Source organism: Oncorhynchus kisutch, linkage group LG21 (genome assembly GCF_002021735.2).
Source record: "Oncorhynchus kisutch isolate 150728-3 linkage group LG21, Okis_V2, whole genome shotgun sequence".
NCBI classification, from domain to species: Eukaryota; Metazoa; Chordata; class Actinopteri; order Salmoniformes; family Salmonidae; genus Oncorhynchus; species Oncorhynchus kisutch.
In genome coordinates, this window is record NC_034194.2 from 18,439,408 (window position 1) to 18,459,184 (window position 19,777).

A 19,777-nucleotide genomic window follows, 5' to 3' on the forward strand; every position below is an offset into this window, starting at 1 on the left:
AAACCCATTACCTTCAGAAAGAAATCCCTGGTTGCAAAGGTAAGCTCATATCAGTGTTATTCATAATCAAGTTAACTTCATTATCGTTTTTTTAAACTATAATACCTCTGAGCCACAGATACAACGGGTCAAAATATCAATGCCTACTATTGAACTTAAATAATGTTGGCAATGTATACTTCGCTGTACACAGGCAAGAGTGAATAACATCGACGACACATACATTAACGACCTTATTTTAAACTTCCAGCAGGCATTGAGACTTTGATGCTCAGAGGTATTGTAGTACAACGATAATGAAGTAAACATGTAAATATTATTGGATCTGGGAAGGAGACAAGGGGTGTACAGGGAGTACCATGCAGAGGCCAGTCTCCTCCTCCTCTCAGACCCAGCTGAGCTGTGGGTGGTGGTGGTGGTGGTGGTGGTGGTGGGGGGGGGGGGTTGGTTCTCTGGAGGGACATGATGAAAGATGCTTCAAACCTCGAACAGAATTCAAAGATGCCTGTCAGTAGCATCACCACGCCTACCCCCGTGGCTAAGCACTATCTACCTAGTATCCAATGTCTACCTCGTAAATCCACCAGCAGATGCAGAAACCCACACCCTGTTTATAGCTAGGCAGGGTCACAGTGAGTGGCATGTCTCCAGCATTTAGACTGACAATCTGGAGGACAACAGCAAACAGATGTAGAGAATCAGGATAGTGTCCTGAGGTGGTCTTTGATGGGAAGAGTTGTTTGTTCAACTTTTGCATATTTAACATTTCACCAAGGCAGAACATGGTAGTAATTCCTTCTAAACAGGTTGTATACAGCCATCATCAATGAAAACAGAGAGAATAAATACAATAGTCTGTATACTTTTCAGCATCTTTTATCAGATTAGCTTTTTTGGCAATTTAAAGCGCATAGGAGAACGAAGCAACCCCCCCCAAAAAATCTAACAATTCCAAATTGAAAGCCCAATAAGCCCCAGAAATGAATAATGGAAAGCAACATATACAATGTTAGAGAAAAACTTTATAGATGTCATGGAGGACAAACACAATGCACTGTGTTCATTTTTGTTTAAGATCACACTGCCACAGAAATATCTGAAACCAAACAGGAGTGCACATTGCAGGCTTTTGTGACCTCACTTCCTGGTTCCTCTGTCAGAAAAGGAATTGACAACGACAATCTGTCTGGTGTTGAAGCGTGTGAAAAGTCACAATATTATTTTTTTTGACAACAATGACGACAACATCGACACAGTCCAACTCACTGACATTGAAGATGAATCATCTTCAATAGCCAAGATCATTACCTCTGGATAACGGTCCCGGTGTTGCATATTTCATCATAAATTACTCTGTAGAGATTTCACTTATTGTTCGGACAGTCTGACTGACTGAACAGGATGGTCAAAAAAGGCAGTTCTTTTCACTTGCAGCTGGGAAGGAGATTTGGCCCAAACCCACACCACTCAAGTTTCTTCTGCGTGTATGAGTGTGTGTTGGGTTCACAGCCTCTCGATGTCCCTGTACTTCTTCCTCAGGATGGAGACCTGGTCCTTGAACAGCACAGGATCCAGTCTCATCTGGGAATGCAGCAGGGGCATGAACCCAAACCAGCTGCTGAACGAGTTCATACACGTCTGTCTCTGGGCAAAGTGGTCCGGGTCGGCCCACCGGGACGTCTTAGAACCCTGTGGACAGACACACAGACAGAGGAGATACGTCAGTACAGCACATCAACCCCACACAGGTCACGGTACGAACTGACTCTGCATCAGTTTAAAAGCAGACACATGTACTGTGTGGAGGATGGTACATTAGAGCTGTGTCGTCTGACGTAAACTGTTTTCCCTCCAAAGACGGCCTGGAAATACAGAAGAAAAAAAAGCTCATATTTACTGTATACATACACACAAATAAAACTACATGTAAGAAAGGTTATTTCTTTTTGTCTTTTAACTCCCATTCAACTGATAAAGTGCCGGCCAAAATCTCCATAAGTCTCCAGCAAACATCCCTTGTTCCCGATGAACTTTCCTGTGTGATCCTGAAGCAGGGAAACAAATGTTTTAGCACTGTTGACTGCAGTGGAAGAATATGCCTGGAAAGGGTCTGAAGATGCTATGTGTTGAGAGAGATGGGAGAAAATCCACCACTGGTACGCTGCTGCCTACACAATTAAGACATTAATCACAGAGCCGATAGAGGCAAGTCATCGGGCTGCCCCGAGCTGGGCCATCAATCAGGCCTGACGTGGGCCGGCCCAGGCTCAGCCCGTGCACACCAACCAGAAGGGGAATCACACAGGGAGACTGTTGGTGCGCTGCAGCCTCCTCCGTCCGCCTCCATGTCTCTCTGGAGGCTCCTGAGTGAACCGGTCTGTAATACTGCAGTCGCTCCTCTCTCATATCCCACCTCACAGCACGCATCACAGGCTCTGTGTCTGGCTGCTCATCTGGCTGCAATTTCAGGCTCATTTCAGACTAGCAGGCACATTGAGATCAGTGGAGGCTCCTCAGAGGAGGAATGGGAGAACCATCCTACTCAGTAAATTTCATAAAAATAGAAGTAGTGAAATAACTAAACATATTTAGATAAAATATTAATTTCACCAAATAGCTGATTAAAACACATGGTTTTTCAATGCAGGTCAACAGTAACCTCAACAGCATCCTCTAGGGTAGCACCATGGTGTAGCCACAGGACAGCTATTTTCAGTCATCTAGGTACACTGACAATACAAAACCTAGGAGAAACGTAGTAATAATGAAGACTTCCAGAGGACGTTCTCCAACCTATCAGAGCTTTATGAACTGACAAGTTGTCCATCCAATCAAAGGATCATTCTTCTTAGTTTACCTTTCACTTAGCTAATGCAACTAATTTGTTCTACTCAACAACCTGACTCAAACGAGGAATGCCATTTATGTTAGCTAACTGGCTAAGGTTATCCAATAGCGCAAATCTTTTAAGTCAAGGTAAGCTTTTTTTTCTTTTTCTCCAGAGTAACTGCTAAACTGCATGCTGTGCACTGTACTGCATGAATGTACACTTGATTTGGATTGTGATTTTACTAACGCGTTAGTTCTAGTTGATTGACTAGACCGTTAATATGGTGACAACGACGTACGCTATGTAGCGGTTAGCGGTTATGGTATGAATGTTTGGATGGAGAGGTTTTTTTGCCTGGTCACAGACAGCTGTTGAGTTGTGCACTGAAGTCTAAGGTGGAAAAGGTGAGAGGAGGAAAGCGTGTAGATGCCAAGATTCCTCAATACAAAGATGTCATAGCAGTCAGACATCCTTTGTCCTCGTCTTGTCGTGTCCCGTGTATATATATTTACATCTTTCTTCACATATCTTTAATATATATTTATCTTCCAAAACACTCACTACTCACTGGACCCTTATGATCACTCGACTAAGCATGGCTCTCCTTAATGTCAATATGCCTTGTCCATTGCTATTCTGGTTAGTGTTTATTGGCTTATTACACTGTAGAGCCTCTAGCCCTGCTCATTATACATTATCCAACCTTTCAGTTCCACCACCCACACATGCGATGACATCACCTGGTTTCAATTATGTTTCTAGAGACAATATCTCTCTCATCATCACTCAATACCTAGGTTTATCTCCACTGTACTCACATCCTACCATACCTTTGTCTGTACATTATACCTTGAAGCTATTTTATCGCCCCCAGAAACCTCCTTTTACTCTCTGTTCCGGACGTTCTAGACGACCAATTCTCATAGCTTTTAGCTGTACCCTTATCCTACTCCTCCTCTGTTCCTCTGGTGATATAGAGGTGAATTCAGGCCCTGCAGTGCCTAGCTCCACTCCTATTCCCCAGGCACTCTCTTTTGAGGACTTCTGTAACCGTAATAGCCTTGGTTTCATGCATGTTAACATTAGAAGCCTCCTCCCTAAGTTTGTTTTATTCACTGCTTTAGCACACTCTGCCAACCCGCATGTTCTAGCCGTGTCTGAATCCTGGCTTAGGAAGACCACCAAAAACTCTGAAATCTTCATCCCTAACTTCAAATTTTCAGACAAGATAGAACGGCCAAAGGGGGCGGTGTTGCAATCTACTGCAAAGATAGCCTGCAGAGTTCTGTCCTACTATTCAGGTCTGTAGCCAAACAATTTGAACTTCTACATTTAAAAATCCACCTCTCTAAAAACAAGTCTCTCACCGTTGCCGCCTGCTATAGACCACCCTCTGACCCCAGCTGTGCTCTGGACACCATATGTGAACTGATTGCCCCCCATCTATCTTCAGAGCTCGTGCTGCTAGGCGACCTAAACTGGAACATGCTTAACACCCCAGCCCTCCTACAATCTAAGCTTGATGCCCTTAATCTCACACAAATTATCAATGAACCTACCAGGTACCACCCCAAATCCGTAAACACGGGCACCCTCATAGATATCATCCTCACCAACTTGCCCTCAAAATACACCTCTGCTGTTTTCAACAAAGATCTCAGCGATTACTGCCTCATTGCCTGCATCCGTAATGGGTCAGCGGTCAAAAGACCTCCACTCATCACTGTCAAACGCTCCCTGAAACTTCAGTGAGCAGGCCTTTCTAATCGACCTGGCCGGGGTATCCTGGAACGATATTGGTCTCATCCCGTCAGTAGAGGATGCCTGGATATAAAAAAAAGCCTTCCTCACCATCTTAAAAAGCATGCCCCATTCAAGAAATGTAGAACCAGGAACACATATAGCCCTTGGTTCTCTCCAGACCTGACTGCCCTTAACCAACACAAAAACAACCTATGGCGTTCTGCATTAGCATCGAACAGCCCCCGTGATATGCAACTTTTCGGGGAAGCTAGAAACCAATATACACAGGCAGTTAGAAAAGCCAAGGCTAGCTTTTTCAAGCAGAAATTTGCTTCCTGCAACACAAACTCAAAAAGTTCTGGGACACTAAAGTCCATGGAGAATAAGAACACCTCCTCCCAGCTGCCCACTGCACTGAGGATAGGAAACCCTGTCACCACCGGTAAATCCACTATAATTGAGAATTTCAATAAGCATTTTTCTACAGCTGGCCATGCTTTCCACCTGGCTACCACTACCCCGATCAACAGCACTGCAACCCCCACAGCAACTCGCCCAAGCCTTCCCCATTTCTCCTTCTCCCAAATCCATTCAGCTGATGTTCTGAAAGAGCTGCAAAATCTGGACCCCTACAAATCAGCCGGGCTAGACAATCTGGACCCTTTCTTTCTAAAATTATCTGCCGAAATTGTTGCCACCCCTATTACTAGCCTGTTCAACCTCTCTTTCGTGTCGTCTGAGATTCCCAAAGATTGGAAAGCAGCTGCGGTCATCCCCCTCTTCAAAGGGGGGGACACTCTTGACCCAAACTGCTACAGACCTATATCTATCCTACCGTGCCTTTCTAAGGTCTTCGAAAGCCAAGTCAACAAACAGATTACCGACCATTTCGAATCTCACCATACCTTCTCTGCTATGCAATCCGGTTTCAGAGCTGGTCATGGGTGCACCTCAGCCACGCTCAAGGTCCTAAACGATATCTTAACCGCCATCGATAAGAAACATTACTGTGCAGCCGTATTCATTGATCTGGCCAAGGCTTTCGACTCTGTCAATCACCATATCCTCATCGGCAGACTCGACAGCCTTGGTTTCTCAAATGATTGCCTCGCCTGGTTCACCAACTACTTCTCTGATAGAGTTCAGTGTGTCAAATCGGAGGGTCTGCTGTCCGGACCTCTGGCAGTCTCTATGGGGGTGCCACAGGGTTCAATTCTTGGACCGACTCTCTTCTCTGTATACATCAATGAGGTCGCTCTTGCTGCTGGTGAGTCCCTGATCCACCTCTACGCAGACGACACCATTCTGTATACTTCCGGCCCTTCTTTGGACACTGTGTTAACAACTCTCCAGGCAAGCTTCAATGCCATACAACTCTCCTTCCGTGGCCTCCAATTGCTCTTAAATACAAGTAAAACTAAATGCATGCTCTTCAACCGATCGCTACCTGCACCTACCCGCCTGTCCAACATCACTACTCTGGACGGCTCTGACTTAGAATACGTGGACAACTACAAATACTTAGGTGTCTGGTTAGACTGTAAACTCTCCTTCCAGACCCATATCAAACATCTCCAATCCAAAGTTAAAACTAGAATTGGCTTCCTATTTCGCAACAAAGCATCCTTCACTCATGCTGCCAAACATACCCTTGTAAAACTGACCATCCTACCAATCCTCGACTTTGGCGATGTCATTTACAAAATAGCCTCCAATACCCTACTCAACAAATTGGATGCAGTCTATCACAGTGCAATCCGTTTTATCACCAAAGCCCCATATACTACCCACCATTGCGACCTGTACGCTCTCGTTGGCTGGCCCTCGCTTCATACTCGTCGCCAAACCCACTGGCTCCATGTCATCTACAAGACCCTGCTAGGTAAAGTCCCCCCTTATCTCAGCTCGCTGGTCACCATAGCATCTCCCACCTGTAGCACACGCTCCAGCAGGTATATCTCTCTAGTCACCCCCAAAACCAATTCTTTCTTTGGCCGCCTCTCCTTCCAGTTCTCTGCTGCCAATGACTGGAACGAACTACAAAAATCTCTGAAACTGGAAACACTTATCTCCCTCACTAGCTTTAAGCACCAACTGTCAGAGCAGCTCACAGATTACTGCACCTGTACATAGCCCACCTATAATTTAGCCCAAACAACTACCTCTTTCCCAACTGTATTTAATTTTAATTAATTTATTTATTTTGCTCCTTTGCACCCCATTATTTTTTATTTCTACTTTGCACATTCTTCCATTGCAAAACTACCATTCCAGTATTTTACTTGCTATATTGTATTTACTTTGCCATCATGGCCTTTTTTGCCTTTACCTCCCTTCTCACCTCATTTGCTCACATTGTATATAGACTTGTTTATACTGCATTATTGACTGTATGTTTGTTTTTACTCCATGTGTAACTCTGTGTCGTTTTATCTGTCGAACTGCTTTGCTTTATCTTGGCCAGGTCGCAATTGTAAATGAGAACTTGTTCTCAACTTGCCTACCTGGTTAAATAAAGGTAAAATAAAAAAATTCAAAAATTCCCAAAGATTGGAAAGCAGCTGCGGTCATCCCCCTCTTCAAATGGGGGGACACTCTTGACCCAAACTGCTACAGACCTATATCTATCCTACCCTGCCTTTCTAAGGTCTTCGAAAGCCAAGTCAACAAACAGATTACCGACCATTTCGAATCCCACCATTCCTTCTCTGCTATGCAATCTGGTTTCAGAGCTGGTCATGGGTGCACCTCAGCCACGCTCAAGGTCGTAAACGATATCTTAACTGATATCTATAAGAAACAATACTGTGCAGCCATATTCATTGACCTGGCCAAGGTTTTCGACTCAATCACCACATCACCACATCCTCATCGGCAGACTCGATAGCCTTGGTTTCTCAAATGATTGCCTCGCCTGGTTCACCAACTACTTCTCTGATAGAGTTCAGTATGTCAAATCGGAGGGCCTGTTGTCCGGGCCTCTGGCAGTCACTATGGGGGTGCCACAGGGTTCAATTCTTGGACCGACTCTCTTCTCTGTATACATCAATGATGTCGCTCTTGCTGCTGGTGAGTCTCTGATCCACCTCTACGCAGATGACAACATTCTGTATACTTCTGGCCCTTCTTTGGACACTGTGTTAACAACCCTCCAGACGAGCTTCAATGCCATACAACTCCAATACAAGTAAAACTAAATACATGCTCCTCAACCGATCGCTGCTGCACCTGCCCGCCCGTCCAACATCACTACTCTGGACGGTTCTGACTTAGAATATGTGGACAACTACAAATACCTAGGTGTCTGGTTAGAATGTAAACTCTCCTTCCAGACTCACATCAAACATCTCCAATCCAAAGTTAAATCTAAAATTGGCTTCCTATTTAGCAACAAAGCATCCTTCACTCATGCTGCCAAACATACCCTCATAAAACTGACCATCCTACCGATCCTCGACTTCGGCGATGTAATTTACAAAATAGCCTCCAATACCCTACTCAATAAATTGGATGCAGTCTATCACAGTGCCATCCGTTTTGTCACCAAAGCCCCATATACTACCCACTACTGCGACCTGTACGCCCTCGTTGGCTGTAAGCTCTTGTTGGCTTCATACTCGTCGCCAAACTCATTGGCTCCAGGTCATCTACAAGACCCTGCTAACTCAACTCCCCCCTTATCTCAGCTCGCTGGTCACCATAGCAGCACCCACCTGTAGCACGCGCTCCAGCAGGTATATCTCTCTGGTCACCCCCAAAACCAATTCTTACTTTGGCCGCCTCTCCTTCCAATTCTCTGCTGCCAATGACTGGAACGAACAAAAAAACATCTCTGAAACTGGAAACACATGTCTCTCACTAGCTTTTAGCACCAGCTGTCAGAGCAGCTCACAGATTACAACACCTGTACATAGCCCATCTATAATTTAGCCCAAACAATTACCTCTCCCCCTACTGTATTTATTTATTTTGCTCCTTTGCACCCCATTATTTCTTTCTCTACTTTGCACATTCTTCCACTGCAAATGAAGCATTCCAGTGTTTTACTTGCTACAGTGGGGCAAAAAAGTATTTAGTCAGCCACCAATTGTGCAAGTTCTCCCACTTACAAAGATGAGAGGCCTGTCATTTTCATCATAGGTACACTTCAACTATGACAGACAAAATGAGAAAAAAAATCCAGAAAATCACATTGTAGGATTTTTTTATAAATATATTTGCAAATTATGGTGTAAAATAAGTATTTGGTCAATAACAAAAGTGTATCTCAATACTTTGTTATATACCCTTTGTTGGCAATGACAGAGGTCAAACATTTTCTGTTAGTCTTCACAGGGTTTTCACACACTGTTGCTGGTATTTTGGCCCATTCCTCCATGCAGATCTCCTCTAGAGCAGTGATGTTTTGGGGCTGTTGCTGGGCAACACGGACTTTCAACTCCCTCCAAAGATTTTCTATGGGGTTGAGATCTGGAGACTGGCTAGGCCACTCCAGGACCTTGAAATGCTTCTTACAAAGCCACTCCTTCGTTGCCTGGGCGGTGTGTTTGGGATCATTGTCATGCTGAAAGACCCAGCCACATTTCATCTTCAATGCCCTTGCTGATGGAAGGAGGTTTTCACTCAAAATCCCACGATACATGGCCCCATTCATTCTTTCCTTTACACGGATCAGTCGTCCTGGTCCCTTTGCAGAAAAACAGCCCCAAAGCATGATGTTTCTACCCCCATGCTTCACAGTAGGTATGCTGTTCTTTGGATGCAACTCAGCATTCTTTGTCCTCCAAACACTACGAGTTGAGTTTTTACCAAAAAGACCATATGACATTCCCCCAATCTTCTTCTGGATCATCCAAATGCTCTCTAGCAAACTTCAGATGGGCCTGGACATGTACTGGCTTAAGCAGGGGGACACGTCTGGCACTGCAGGATTTGAGTCCCTGGCGGCGTAGTGTGTTACTGATGGTAGGCTTTGTTACTTTGGTCCCAGCTCTCTGCAGGTCATTCACTAGGTCCCCCCGTGTGGTTCTGGGATTTTTGCTCACCGTTCTTGTGATCATTTTGACCCCACGGGGTGAGATCTTGCGTGGAGCCCCAGATCGAGGGAGATTATCAGTGGTCTTGTATGTCTTCCGTTTCCTAATAATTGCTCCCACAGTTGATTTCTTCAAACCAAGCTGCTTACCTATTGCAGATCCAGTCTTCCCATGCTGGTGCACGTCTACAATTTTGTTTCTGGTGTCCTTTGACAGCTCTTTGGTCTTGGCTATAGTGGAGTTTGGAGTGTGACTGTTTGAGGTTGTGGACAGGTGTCTTTTATACTGATAACAAGTTTAAACAGGTGCCATTAATACAGGTAATGAGTGGAGGACAGAGGAGCCTCTTAAAGAAGAAGTTACAGGTCTGTGAGAGCCAGGAATCTTGCTTGTTTGTAGGTGACCAAATACTTATTTTCCACCATAATTTGCAAATAAATTCATAAAAAATCCTACAATGTGATTTTCTGGATTTCTTTCCCTCATTTTGTCTGTCATAGTGGAAGTGTACCTATGAGGAAAATTACAGGCCTCTCTCATCTTTTTAAGTGGGAGAACTTGCACAATTGGTGGCTGACTAAATACTTTTTTGCCCCACTGTATATTGTATTTACTTCGCCACCATGGCCTTTTTTGTTTTGCGTTTACCTCCCTTATCTCACCTCATTTGCTCACATTGTATATAGACGTACCTTTCTACTGTATTATTAACTGTCTGTTTGTTTTACTCCATGTGTAACTCTTTGTTGTTGTATGTGTTGAACTGCTTTGCTTTATCTTGGCCAGGTCACAATTGTAAATGAGAACTTGTTCTCAACTTGCCTACCTGGTTAAATAAAGGTGAAATAAAAAGAAAGAAAGAAAAAGATGGGAAAAGGAATTATAAAACTCGCAAAGTGATGATACTGCAGGTGGCTGCTATGAAAATGAACTGTGTGTGCGGGTGATCATGGCTATATTCATTCCGCCTGGTTTTGTTGCGAAACACTTCTGAAACGGAAGCAAACGGAACAAAATGGGGAGTGACCTATCTGAATTTGTCCAATAGAAACTCTTGTTTTAGTTGCAAAACAACTTTTTGGACTAATAATTACAACCCAGCTCAACTTCATGCAGTCAAGAGCGTGCAAGGTGGTATTAAATGTGTCAGTGCCTGACACCTTGATTACTCAAATTTCATGACCTGTGTGCACCTACGCCTTAAACTTTCAATTGTAGGCTTGGCTGTGGCTACCTCATGATGTGTATAGGGCACATTCGAGCATCATGTCGTAGCCTAAAGCTATCGATGTTACATTGAGCTGGATAAATGGAATATGAATGACAGTCTTCCAATCTGATGTAATAGAAATAGTCCAAGCTCATGGTACGATACCGCAAATCTTACTCCCTAATCTCAAACGGCACCGCCGCCAAAGCTTGAAATTTGCCCTGACCCAAGCACTAGATACCCGATGTCTATTGAAATTGGCCGTTGGTTAGTGATTTATGCTAGGATTGTCAGGTCAAACGCGCATGCGCTCAGGCACACACACGTACGCACAAACGCATGCAAACACAAACTGTTACCACGAAGATCTACTGTACCTGCTGCATCATTGTCTCCTTGTACTGCTTCTTCTGGGTGACTTTGATTGGTGGGAGCTTAGTGACAGCAGACACCAGGAAGTTCATCAGGATATCCTCACAGTTAGCCATCTGGTCCACCATGGTGAGAAGGCTGGATGGCAAGTAGTGAGTGTACAAGTAGTGATAATACCTAGAAACACAGAGAGAAAGAGGGATGGATACATTCATAAAAGGACACCACATTGATATACTGCATAGTGCAATATTGCAAATGGAAACAGCAGTGACTACACAGGAAATCAAATCTCCTTAATTCCATTCTCAGTGCCATTTCCCGAAGGTTCACCATTTCTCTGGATAATGTCCCTTGTTGTTTTCTATTCACTGAGAGTCACAGAATATGGATAGTAATCTGTCTGGTGGAGCCATCCGGCAGAATGAGCGGAGCCAGCCCAGAGAAGAGCCACCCTCCCTTGCGGCCTCATCCACCCGCCTGACGACACCCAGAGACGGATGTTTTAATTTCTCAGAGTGAGACACTTCGCCCCTCTCTTTCTGGCAGCCCTGATTGTACCATGTCTCATTTCCCGTCTGTTTATTATGTTGAGGGCCCTGGCTGTATGGCTGACAAAGGCAGGCGCATCATTTCCTGTACGTCTGTGCTGAGGGATGGGCGTCAGTCAGTCGGGGTGGGCCACTCTATTTAGATCCAGAGGCAGTCTGACTCGTGCCTTATCTCTCCTCCTCTTTGGTAGCTCCGCTGGGCTCCTGGCCTCTACAGCATCCGCCCAGCTATCACTTTCAGCCTCGTGAAGGTGAGGTGTCACAGCCAAGGTCTGCCGTCAGCACCATAAGTCGGTCTCATCCGTGCAGGAAAGATGAGCACAAGGACTTTCCTTTGAGACAAACTCTGTGGTTTTCTCTCTGCAAAGCTATTGATCTATGTGCTGTCAGTTATCTTGTCAACGTTGTCATTTTCCAGATCTGAATATCACACTCTGCCTGACATCTTTGTTCGTGTTGATATCTTTGGATGGGAAATGTATACTGAGCAAAAATATAAATGCAACATGTAAACATGTTGGTCCCATGTTTCATGAGCTGAAAGAAAAGATCCCAGAAATGTTTCATATGCACAAAAAGCTTATTTATCTCAACTTTTGTACACAAATGTGTTCCCTGTTAGTGAGCATTTCTCCTTTGCCAAGATAATCCATCCACCTGACAGGTGTGGCATATTAAAAAGCTGATTAAACAGGATGATCATTACACAGGTACACCTTGTGCTGGGGACAATAAATTACCAACCTAAAATGTACAGTTTTGTAAACAACACAATGCCACAGATGTCTCACGTTTTGAGGGAGTGTGCAATTGGCATGCTGACTGCAGGAATGTCCCCCAGAGCTATGGCCAGAGAAATGAACGTCCATTTTTCTACCATAAGTCGCCTCCAACGTCGTTTAAAAAATTTGGCAGTATGTCCAACCGGCTTCACAACCACAGACCACGACCCACGGGATTGTCTGACTGATTTACATTTATGAACTGTAACTCAGTCAAATCTTTGAAATTGTTGCATTTTGCGTTGATATTTTTTATCAGTATAGCTATCTAATTAATGACACAGATTTGTTAATTAGGCTGATCTGATAGGATTGTTTTTACACTTGCTACTGGTGACAATATGGTAGAAACACTTGCCACTTGACTATTATCACAATGCCTCAGTAGACAGACCCTTGAGAGCTGAATAATAGAGGCATTTTGAAACCACACAATAGATTACAACAATGACATGTTCCATGAGAGTAGTGTATCTGCAACTGCCCGATAAGACATGACTTCAAATCTCTCATGAGAGGAAAATACTTCTCAATTCAATTTGCTGCATGGCTTAATAGTTTGTATTCATTGTGTTGAGGCATTGCATTTACAATCAAATCTTTTATGGAAAAAGAAAAGAGAAAAAACAAAGACGTTATTTCCTTTTCTATTATGCTGCTTATATACAAAAACTGTCAGTGGTGTGAGGAATTCGGATTGGTTTTCTAAATGGCACTTACTGTACTGAAAGACGTAGACATATAAACACAGCAAAAAAAGAAACGTCTCTTTTTCAGGACCCTGTCTTTCAAAGATAATTAGTCAAAATCCAAATAACTTCACAGATCTTCATTGTAAAGGGTTTAAACACTGTTTCCCATGCTTGTTCAATGAACCATAAACAATTAAATGAACATGCACCTGTGGAACAGTCGTTAAGACACTAACAGCTTACAGACGGTTGGCAATTAAGGTCACAGTTATGAACACTTGGGACACTAAAGAGGCCTTCTACTGACTCTGAAAAACACCAAAAGAAAGATGTCCAGGGTCCCTGCTCATCTGCATGAACGTGCCTTAGGCATGCTGCAAGGAGGCAAGAGGACTGCAGATGTGGCCAGGGCAATGAATTGCAATGTCCGTACTGTGAGACGCCACTACAGAGAGACAGGACGGACAGCTGATCGTCCTCGCAGTGGCAGACCACGTGTAACAATACACAGGATGGGTACATCTGAACATCACACCTGCGGGACAGGTACAGGATGGCAACAACAACTGCCAGAGTTACAACAGGAACGCACAATCCCTCCATCAGTGCTCAGACTGTCCGCAATAGGCTGAGAGAGAGGGCTTGTAGGCCTGTGGTAAAGGCAGGTCCTCAGACATCTCGTCGTCTATGGGCACAAACCCACCCTCGCTGGACCAGTCAGGCAAAAAGTGCTCTTCACTGACAAGTTGTCTCACCAGGGGTGATGGTTGGATTTGCGTTCATCGTAGAAGGAATGAGCGTTACACCGAGGCCTGTACTCTGGAGCGGGATCAATTTGGAGGTGGAGGGTCCATCATGGTCTGGGGCGATGTGTCACAGCACCATCGGACTGAGCTTGTTGTCATTGCAGGCAATCTCAACACTGTGCGTCACAGGGAAGACATCATCCTCCCTCATGCGGTACCCTTCCTGCAGGCTCATCCTAAGTGACAAGTGCAGGAGAGTTTCTGCTATACAGTGTTAACAGGTCTCGATATGTATTAGGGATTTATATAACCACCATGCGTGCCTGCCTGCCTGTATGTGCTCAAAGAAATTGGTATGTGTTACCGCATTCCCATCCTTGAGCTGTTATCATGGCCCCTACACCCCTCACAGAGAGCAGGCAGGGGTTCTGAATGCACAGTGCCTTCGAAAAGTAACATTTTGTTGTGTTACAGCCTTATTCGAAAATTGATCAAATAAAACAAAATCCTCAGTAATCTACACACAATACCCCATAATGACAAAGCGAAAACACGTTTAAAAAAAAATTCTGACCCTTTGCTATGAGACTCGAAACTGAGCTCAGGTGCATTCTGTTTCCATTGATCATCATTGAGATGTTTCTACAACTTGCTTGGACATGATTTGGAAAGGCACACACCTGTCTATATAAGGTCCAAGAAGACAGTGGCCTGTATCATTCTTAAATGGAAGAAGTTTGGAACCACAAAGACTCTTCCTAGAGCTGGCCACTGGGCCAAACTGAGGATTCGGGGGAGAAGGGCCTTGGTCATGGAGGTGACCTAGAACCCGATGGCCACTGACAGAGCTCCAGAGTTCCTCTGTGGAGATGGGAGAACCTGCAGCACTCCACCAATCAGGCCTTTATGGTAGTGACCAGGCGGAAGCCACTCCTCAGTAAAAGGCACATGACAGCCCTCTTGGAGTTTGCCAAAAGGCACCTAAAGACTCTCAGACCATGAGAAAAAAGATTCTCTGGTCTGATGAATCCAAGTTTGAACTCTTTGGCCTGAATGTGAAGCGTCACATCTGGAGGAAACCTGGCACCATGCCTACGGTGATGCATGGTGGTGGCAGCATCATGCTGTGAGGATGTCTTTCAGCGGCTGGGAGACTAGTCAGGATCGAGGCAAAGAGGAACGGAGAAAAGTTCAGAGAGATCCTTGATGAAAACCTGTTCCAGAGAGCACAGGACCTCAGACTGGGGCAAAGGTTCAACTTCCAACAGGACAACGACCCTAAGAACACTGCCAAGACAACACAGGAGTGGCTTCGGGACAACTCTCTGAATGTCCTTGAGTAGCCTAGCCAGAGCCCGGAATTGAACCTGATCGAACATCTCTGACGAGACCTGAAAATAGTTGTGCAGCAGCACTCCCCATTCAACCTGACAGAGCTTGAGAGGATCTGCAGAGAAGAATTGGAGAAACTCTCCAAATACAGGTGTGCCAAGCTTGTAGCGTCATACCCAAGAAGTCAAGGCTGTAATCGTTGCCAAAGGTGCTTCAACAATGTACTGGGTCTGAAAATATTTCAGTTTTTAATTTGTAATAGAATCTAAAAACCTGTTTTTGCTTTGTCATTTTGGGGGTATTGTGTGTAGATTGATGAGGAAAATAAACAATTTAATCTGCCCATGTTACTGTACCTGTGATAGAACGCAGCCCCTGTGAGCACCATGTTACTGTACCTGTGATAGAACGCAGCCCCTGTGAGCACCATGTTACTGTACCTGTGATAGAACGCAGCCCCTGTGAGCACCATGTTACTGTACCTGTGATAGAACGCAGCCCCTGTGAGCACCATGTTACTTTACCTGTGATAGAACGCAGCCCCTGTGAGCACCATGGAGTACTGGTTAGTCCACTTGGAGGTGTAGCCCCATCTTGATTTGCTGCCGTCCCAGTAATGGCTGCGTGCTGGGTAGCCCACGATCCGGTCTGGGAAACTGTGCCAGACAATGAAGGCAAAGTCAACCTGGGGTTCAAATGAAAAGACAACATCTTTCAAAATCGCTAATAGACAGATTTACTTCTGCATTAGATCAGCTATGTCAACTACAGTACAATGTAGCAAAAGAGTAGATTTGAATTCCAAAGAATTCCTTCTTCTCAGGAACACCAAATGTCAAAAGTCCAGAGAATATGAAGAACACCACATTGTAGAATACACTTACTGACTTCTGTTGGCAGAGTGGCACCAAATTCATTTCCAAAACGCAAGAGAGAACAGAGCCCAAAAAACAGAAGGTCCCTTAAAATAATCACACACCGCTTAGCTGTGTCATGATGCATGTGTGCGCAATTATGAAGAAATGAGACCACAAACCTGAGAAAAAGGTTGGAAACATCTTTCTTAATGTAGCATTTGATTAATCGCCGAGTTAGCCATTACCTCAGTGCGGGATTTATGATATCATGCAAATAAATTTTTCCTTTTGGAATTACGCTCTTATAATGCCCTGATTATGCCTCGCATCCTTTGTGACAGACTGGTTTGGCACATTCACAATGTGTCTTAGTTAATTATGGATTGGAAATATGGACGGAGATGAATGACATACACAGAGGGGAAATGCTATCCTTGCAGAAAGGCTTTCCAAGGGCAACATACATTAATCCCATTTAATACATAAGATGGTTTCTGAATATGGGTTGCTAAGAGTCTACATCACAAATCTCTACCGGCATATACATTTCCCTGTGGCATTTGATGTGATATGTTATTAAATAATAGAGAAGTACACTCTTAGAATAAAGGGTTCCAAAAGGGTTCTTCGGCTGTCCCCATTGGAGTACCCTTTTTGGTTCAACATAGAACCCCTTTGGGTTCCATGGCGAACCCTCTGTGGAAAGGGTCCTACCTTGAACAAAAAAATAACAAAAAAAGGTTTCTTCAAAGGGTTCTCCTATGGGGACAGCCGAATAAGTTGTCTTCTTGATAGCACCTTTTTTTTCTAAGAGTGTATAGTCCTATAGGAAAGAAAGACATGCAGCATTTGGTTTCCACCATTTTCACTAGTATTGAGTTCTCATGATCTGAAGGAAAGTAAACTTGTGACATTAGATCTTGTTAAATGACCAAGATCATGTCGTTGTGTTATGTTCCATTCATTCATATCCACAGTTGATATATTCCACTGGATCCCTGGAGAACATTTGACAGGCTGACTGTTTTACTGTTAACTGTGCCCTGGTCTCCCATGGGCAGCCAGACAGTGTCATGATAGGAACATTCATAGTCCACACCGTATCCTCTCTTAAAGCATAATCATGTGATTAATGAGTTGAAGCAATGCAATTATGAATTCTGTCCTGTCACTGTTCTATGTAGTTATTGTAATATGAAAAGTCCCATTACAAATGCTCTACTCGCTCACATTTCAGTTAATTTTCAATTAAGATGCTTTCAATGTTTAAAGGGCAATTACTGAGACAGATTATTAAGCGGTTGAGGGATTTGCATCTGACTGGTTCTTGGCTTTTGACAGAAAAAAATATATTTTTTCTAAAATAACCTCATAAAACGTTGGTAACATCCGTTCTGTAATCTTGCACCACTATACAATTTAAGTGGATCCTCTTGGAAGGTGAAGACTGACTTGGTGCAATTAATAAAATCTCAAATAGATAAATTATATTTTGCAGGTCTCTTATACACTGATAAGACAATTCACTAAGGATTAGCTCTTAACTCACTGAAATCTTATGGGAGCTTCAAATTTGGATAGATGCGGTCTGAAAGGTGTTTATTGGCAAAACCCTTCCCTTTCACCTGCATGAAACATCTTCATTAAAGCCTTGATGGGGTGCTAGCTTTTAGATGGTCTCATTCTTAATGCAGGTATTGGATGGGGTGAAATAGACCAGAAAGAGAAACATAGCCTTCTGTGTCCGTCTGTCCATCATCATGTGTCAAAAAGGTATGATGGAAATACATGTGGAACGTAATCATTACACCGACATGTTGGTTAGTTTTGAAATTGTACATTTCCCAAAGCAGAACCTTTTCTTAATTAGATTCACAGCAGAAATGGTATTGAAACTCACCGAAACAATACAACATGGGTTTAGAATGGAAAGCAGCAGGTGCAGGAGACCATTATCACTCAACCACCAAGACTCCAATATGATGCAGAAAACAATGGCTTTCCTAATGAGCTTAACAAGTTCAATATTTGGAACACAATAAATCCAACTTGTATATTGTGTCACACACAAACAACGTCAACATTTCCAAGGGCTCAGCCAAAAAAACTCTGCAAATGTTTGACACTTTTGATAAGAAAAAGAAAAAAGAACATAATCTTCACACTGAGAGGCAACTGCTGCTTTGGTTCATTTAGTGATTTCATTTAAACATTTTTTTTTTTTTTTTTTTTTACAACTGCCAACAAAATGAGCCACTCTCGTCCCTTTTTCCTTTTCAGAGACGTGAAGCTTAATCAAACTGTGACTTCATGGTTTGACAGTCTAATGATCATCGCAGAGACTAGGATGCCGGAGAGGTAATAGGTTTCACAAACCTCATGATTGCTTGAAACAACTTGGGCTTTCATTAGTTTCTCATTCCAGGACAGATGGTGAATACGTCTTCTTTTGAATTGGCACCATGGTCACCGAATTTGCATTTCACAGCATGGGAAGATCCTTTAGCGAACTAAATCCGGAGAATGAAATCATCAGGAGAAGAAGACCCTCGTTCAAGATGTTGCCAGTCAGTGACTCAATAACAGGAGTCTTAAATACAGCAAACTTCCTTTAGAGGGGCAATCAATCCGTCCCGACCACGAGAGATGAATTGGTTATTACGCTATGCTTGAGAAATTATCTCCATTTACAGCGATTTCTCTCATGGACAAGGTGTGTTGAAATGACCTCCTCAATATTAACATGCAATGTAAAAAACAATAGGGAGAGAGACACTCGGAGACAAGATGCCAGACCATTTTACTGATACTATTCCACGGAGAAACACAAGGGTGGAATTTATCAGATGAGGCAAGACAGGTTGTTGGCACCTTAATTGGGGAGGACGGGCTGGAACGGCATCACATACATCAAACACGTGTTTGAACCCATTCCATTTGCTCAGTTCCAGCCATTATTATGAGTCGTCCTCCCCTCAGCAGCCTCCTATGAGGCCAGACATCCCCGTGGCTCAAAAAGGCTGAGATGTCTTAGTTAGAGAGGATGAATTACACTTTACCGTGAATGGTTAGTGTGAAGGGTGGGCATCCACCCTGGACAACAGACTTGATCTACTAATATAACCTGTCACCATGTTTCACCTTCCTCTGTCTTGTTTCCTCTACAGTAGGTCTCATGGTACCAGTGTGGACTTTCTCTGTAGAGTGCAGCCCAGGCCCCGGTGCCAGTTTGAACATCAGGCCAGAGCAGTTACTCCGAAAGAGCCAACTTTGAGTCGGAGATACTCCATTAGGCCATGCTCTAACGGAGTAATATTAATTCCTGATCAAATTATATGGGAACAAGCAATTAAAAAGAGATTTAGCGCTTTGCTGATTCTGCAATGTGCAAATATTATACAGGGACTAATTGAATAGCAGAAATGAGAATTAACAGGAACAAAATGCAGGCACAGAGACGGAGCACAGCGTAGCAACAAGCAGAGCGACACGGCGCTCTGCATAACAACAGACTACAAACAAAACAAGGAGTTCCTTTGAAGATGAAGGAAGTCGGTTGGTGTTCATCTCCACACCCCTGGGAGAGGGACTACTTCCAAGAAACTGTCTGGAAGTTCTGTTACTTC

The 19,777-nt window shown here is 43.7% G+C and overlaps 1 protein-coding gene across 3 annotated transcripts in view; it reads right to left on the minus strand.

Annotated features, from left to right (window-relative positions):
- Positions 1-860: 860 nt before the first annotated feature.
- LOC109866535 (exostosin-1) overlaps positions 861-19,777 on the minus strand; it is a 250,622-nt gene continuing 231,705 nt past the window's right edge. For 2 of the 3 annotated variants that reach the window (XM_031800492.1, XM_020455248.2), the window contains 3 exons: positions 15,819-15,979; positions 11,197-11,368; positions 861-1,689 (listed from right to left, as the gene is read on the minus strand). In XM_031800492.1, coding sequence (XP_031656352.1) covers positions 1,504-1,689; positions 11,197-11,368; positions 15,819-15,979 — 519 coding nt within the window. In that variant the 3' untranslated portion in view covers positions 861-1,503. Of the gene's footprint in view, positions 1,690-11,196; positions 11,369-15,818; positions 15,980-19,777 lie in introns of those variants that run through there. The other variant, XM_031800493.1, reaches the window with a different exon arrangement.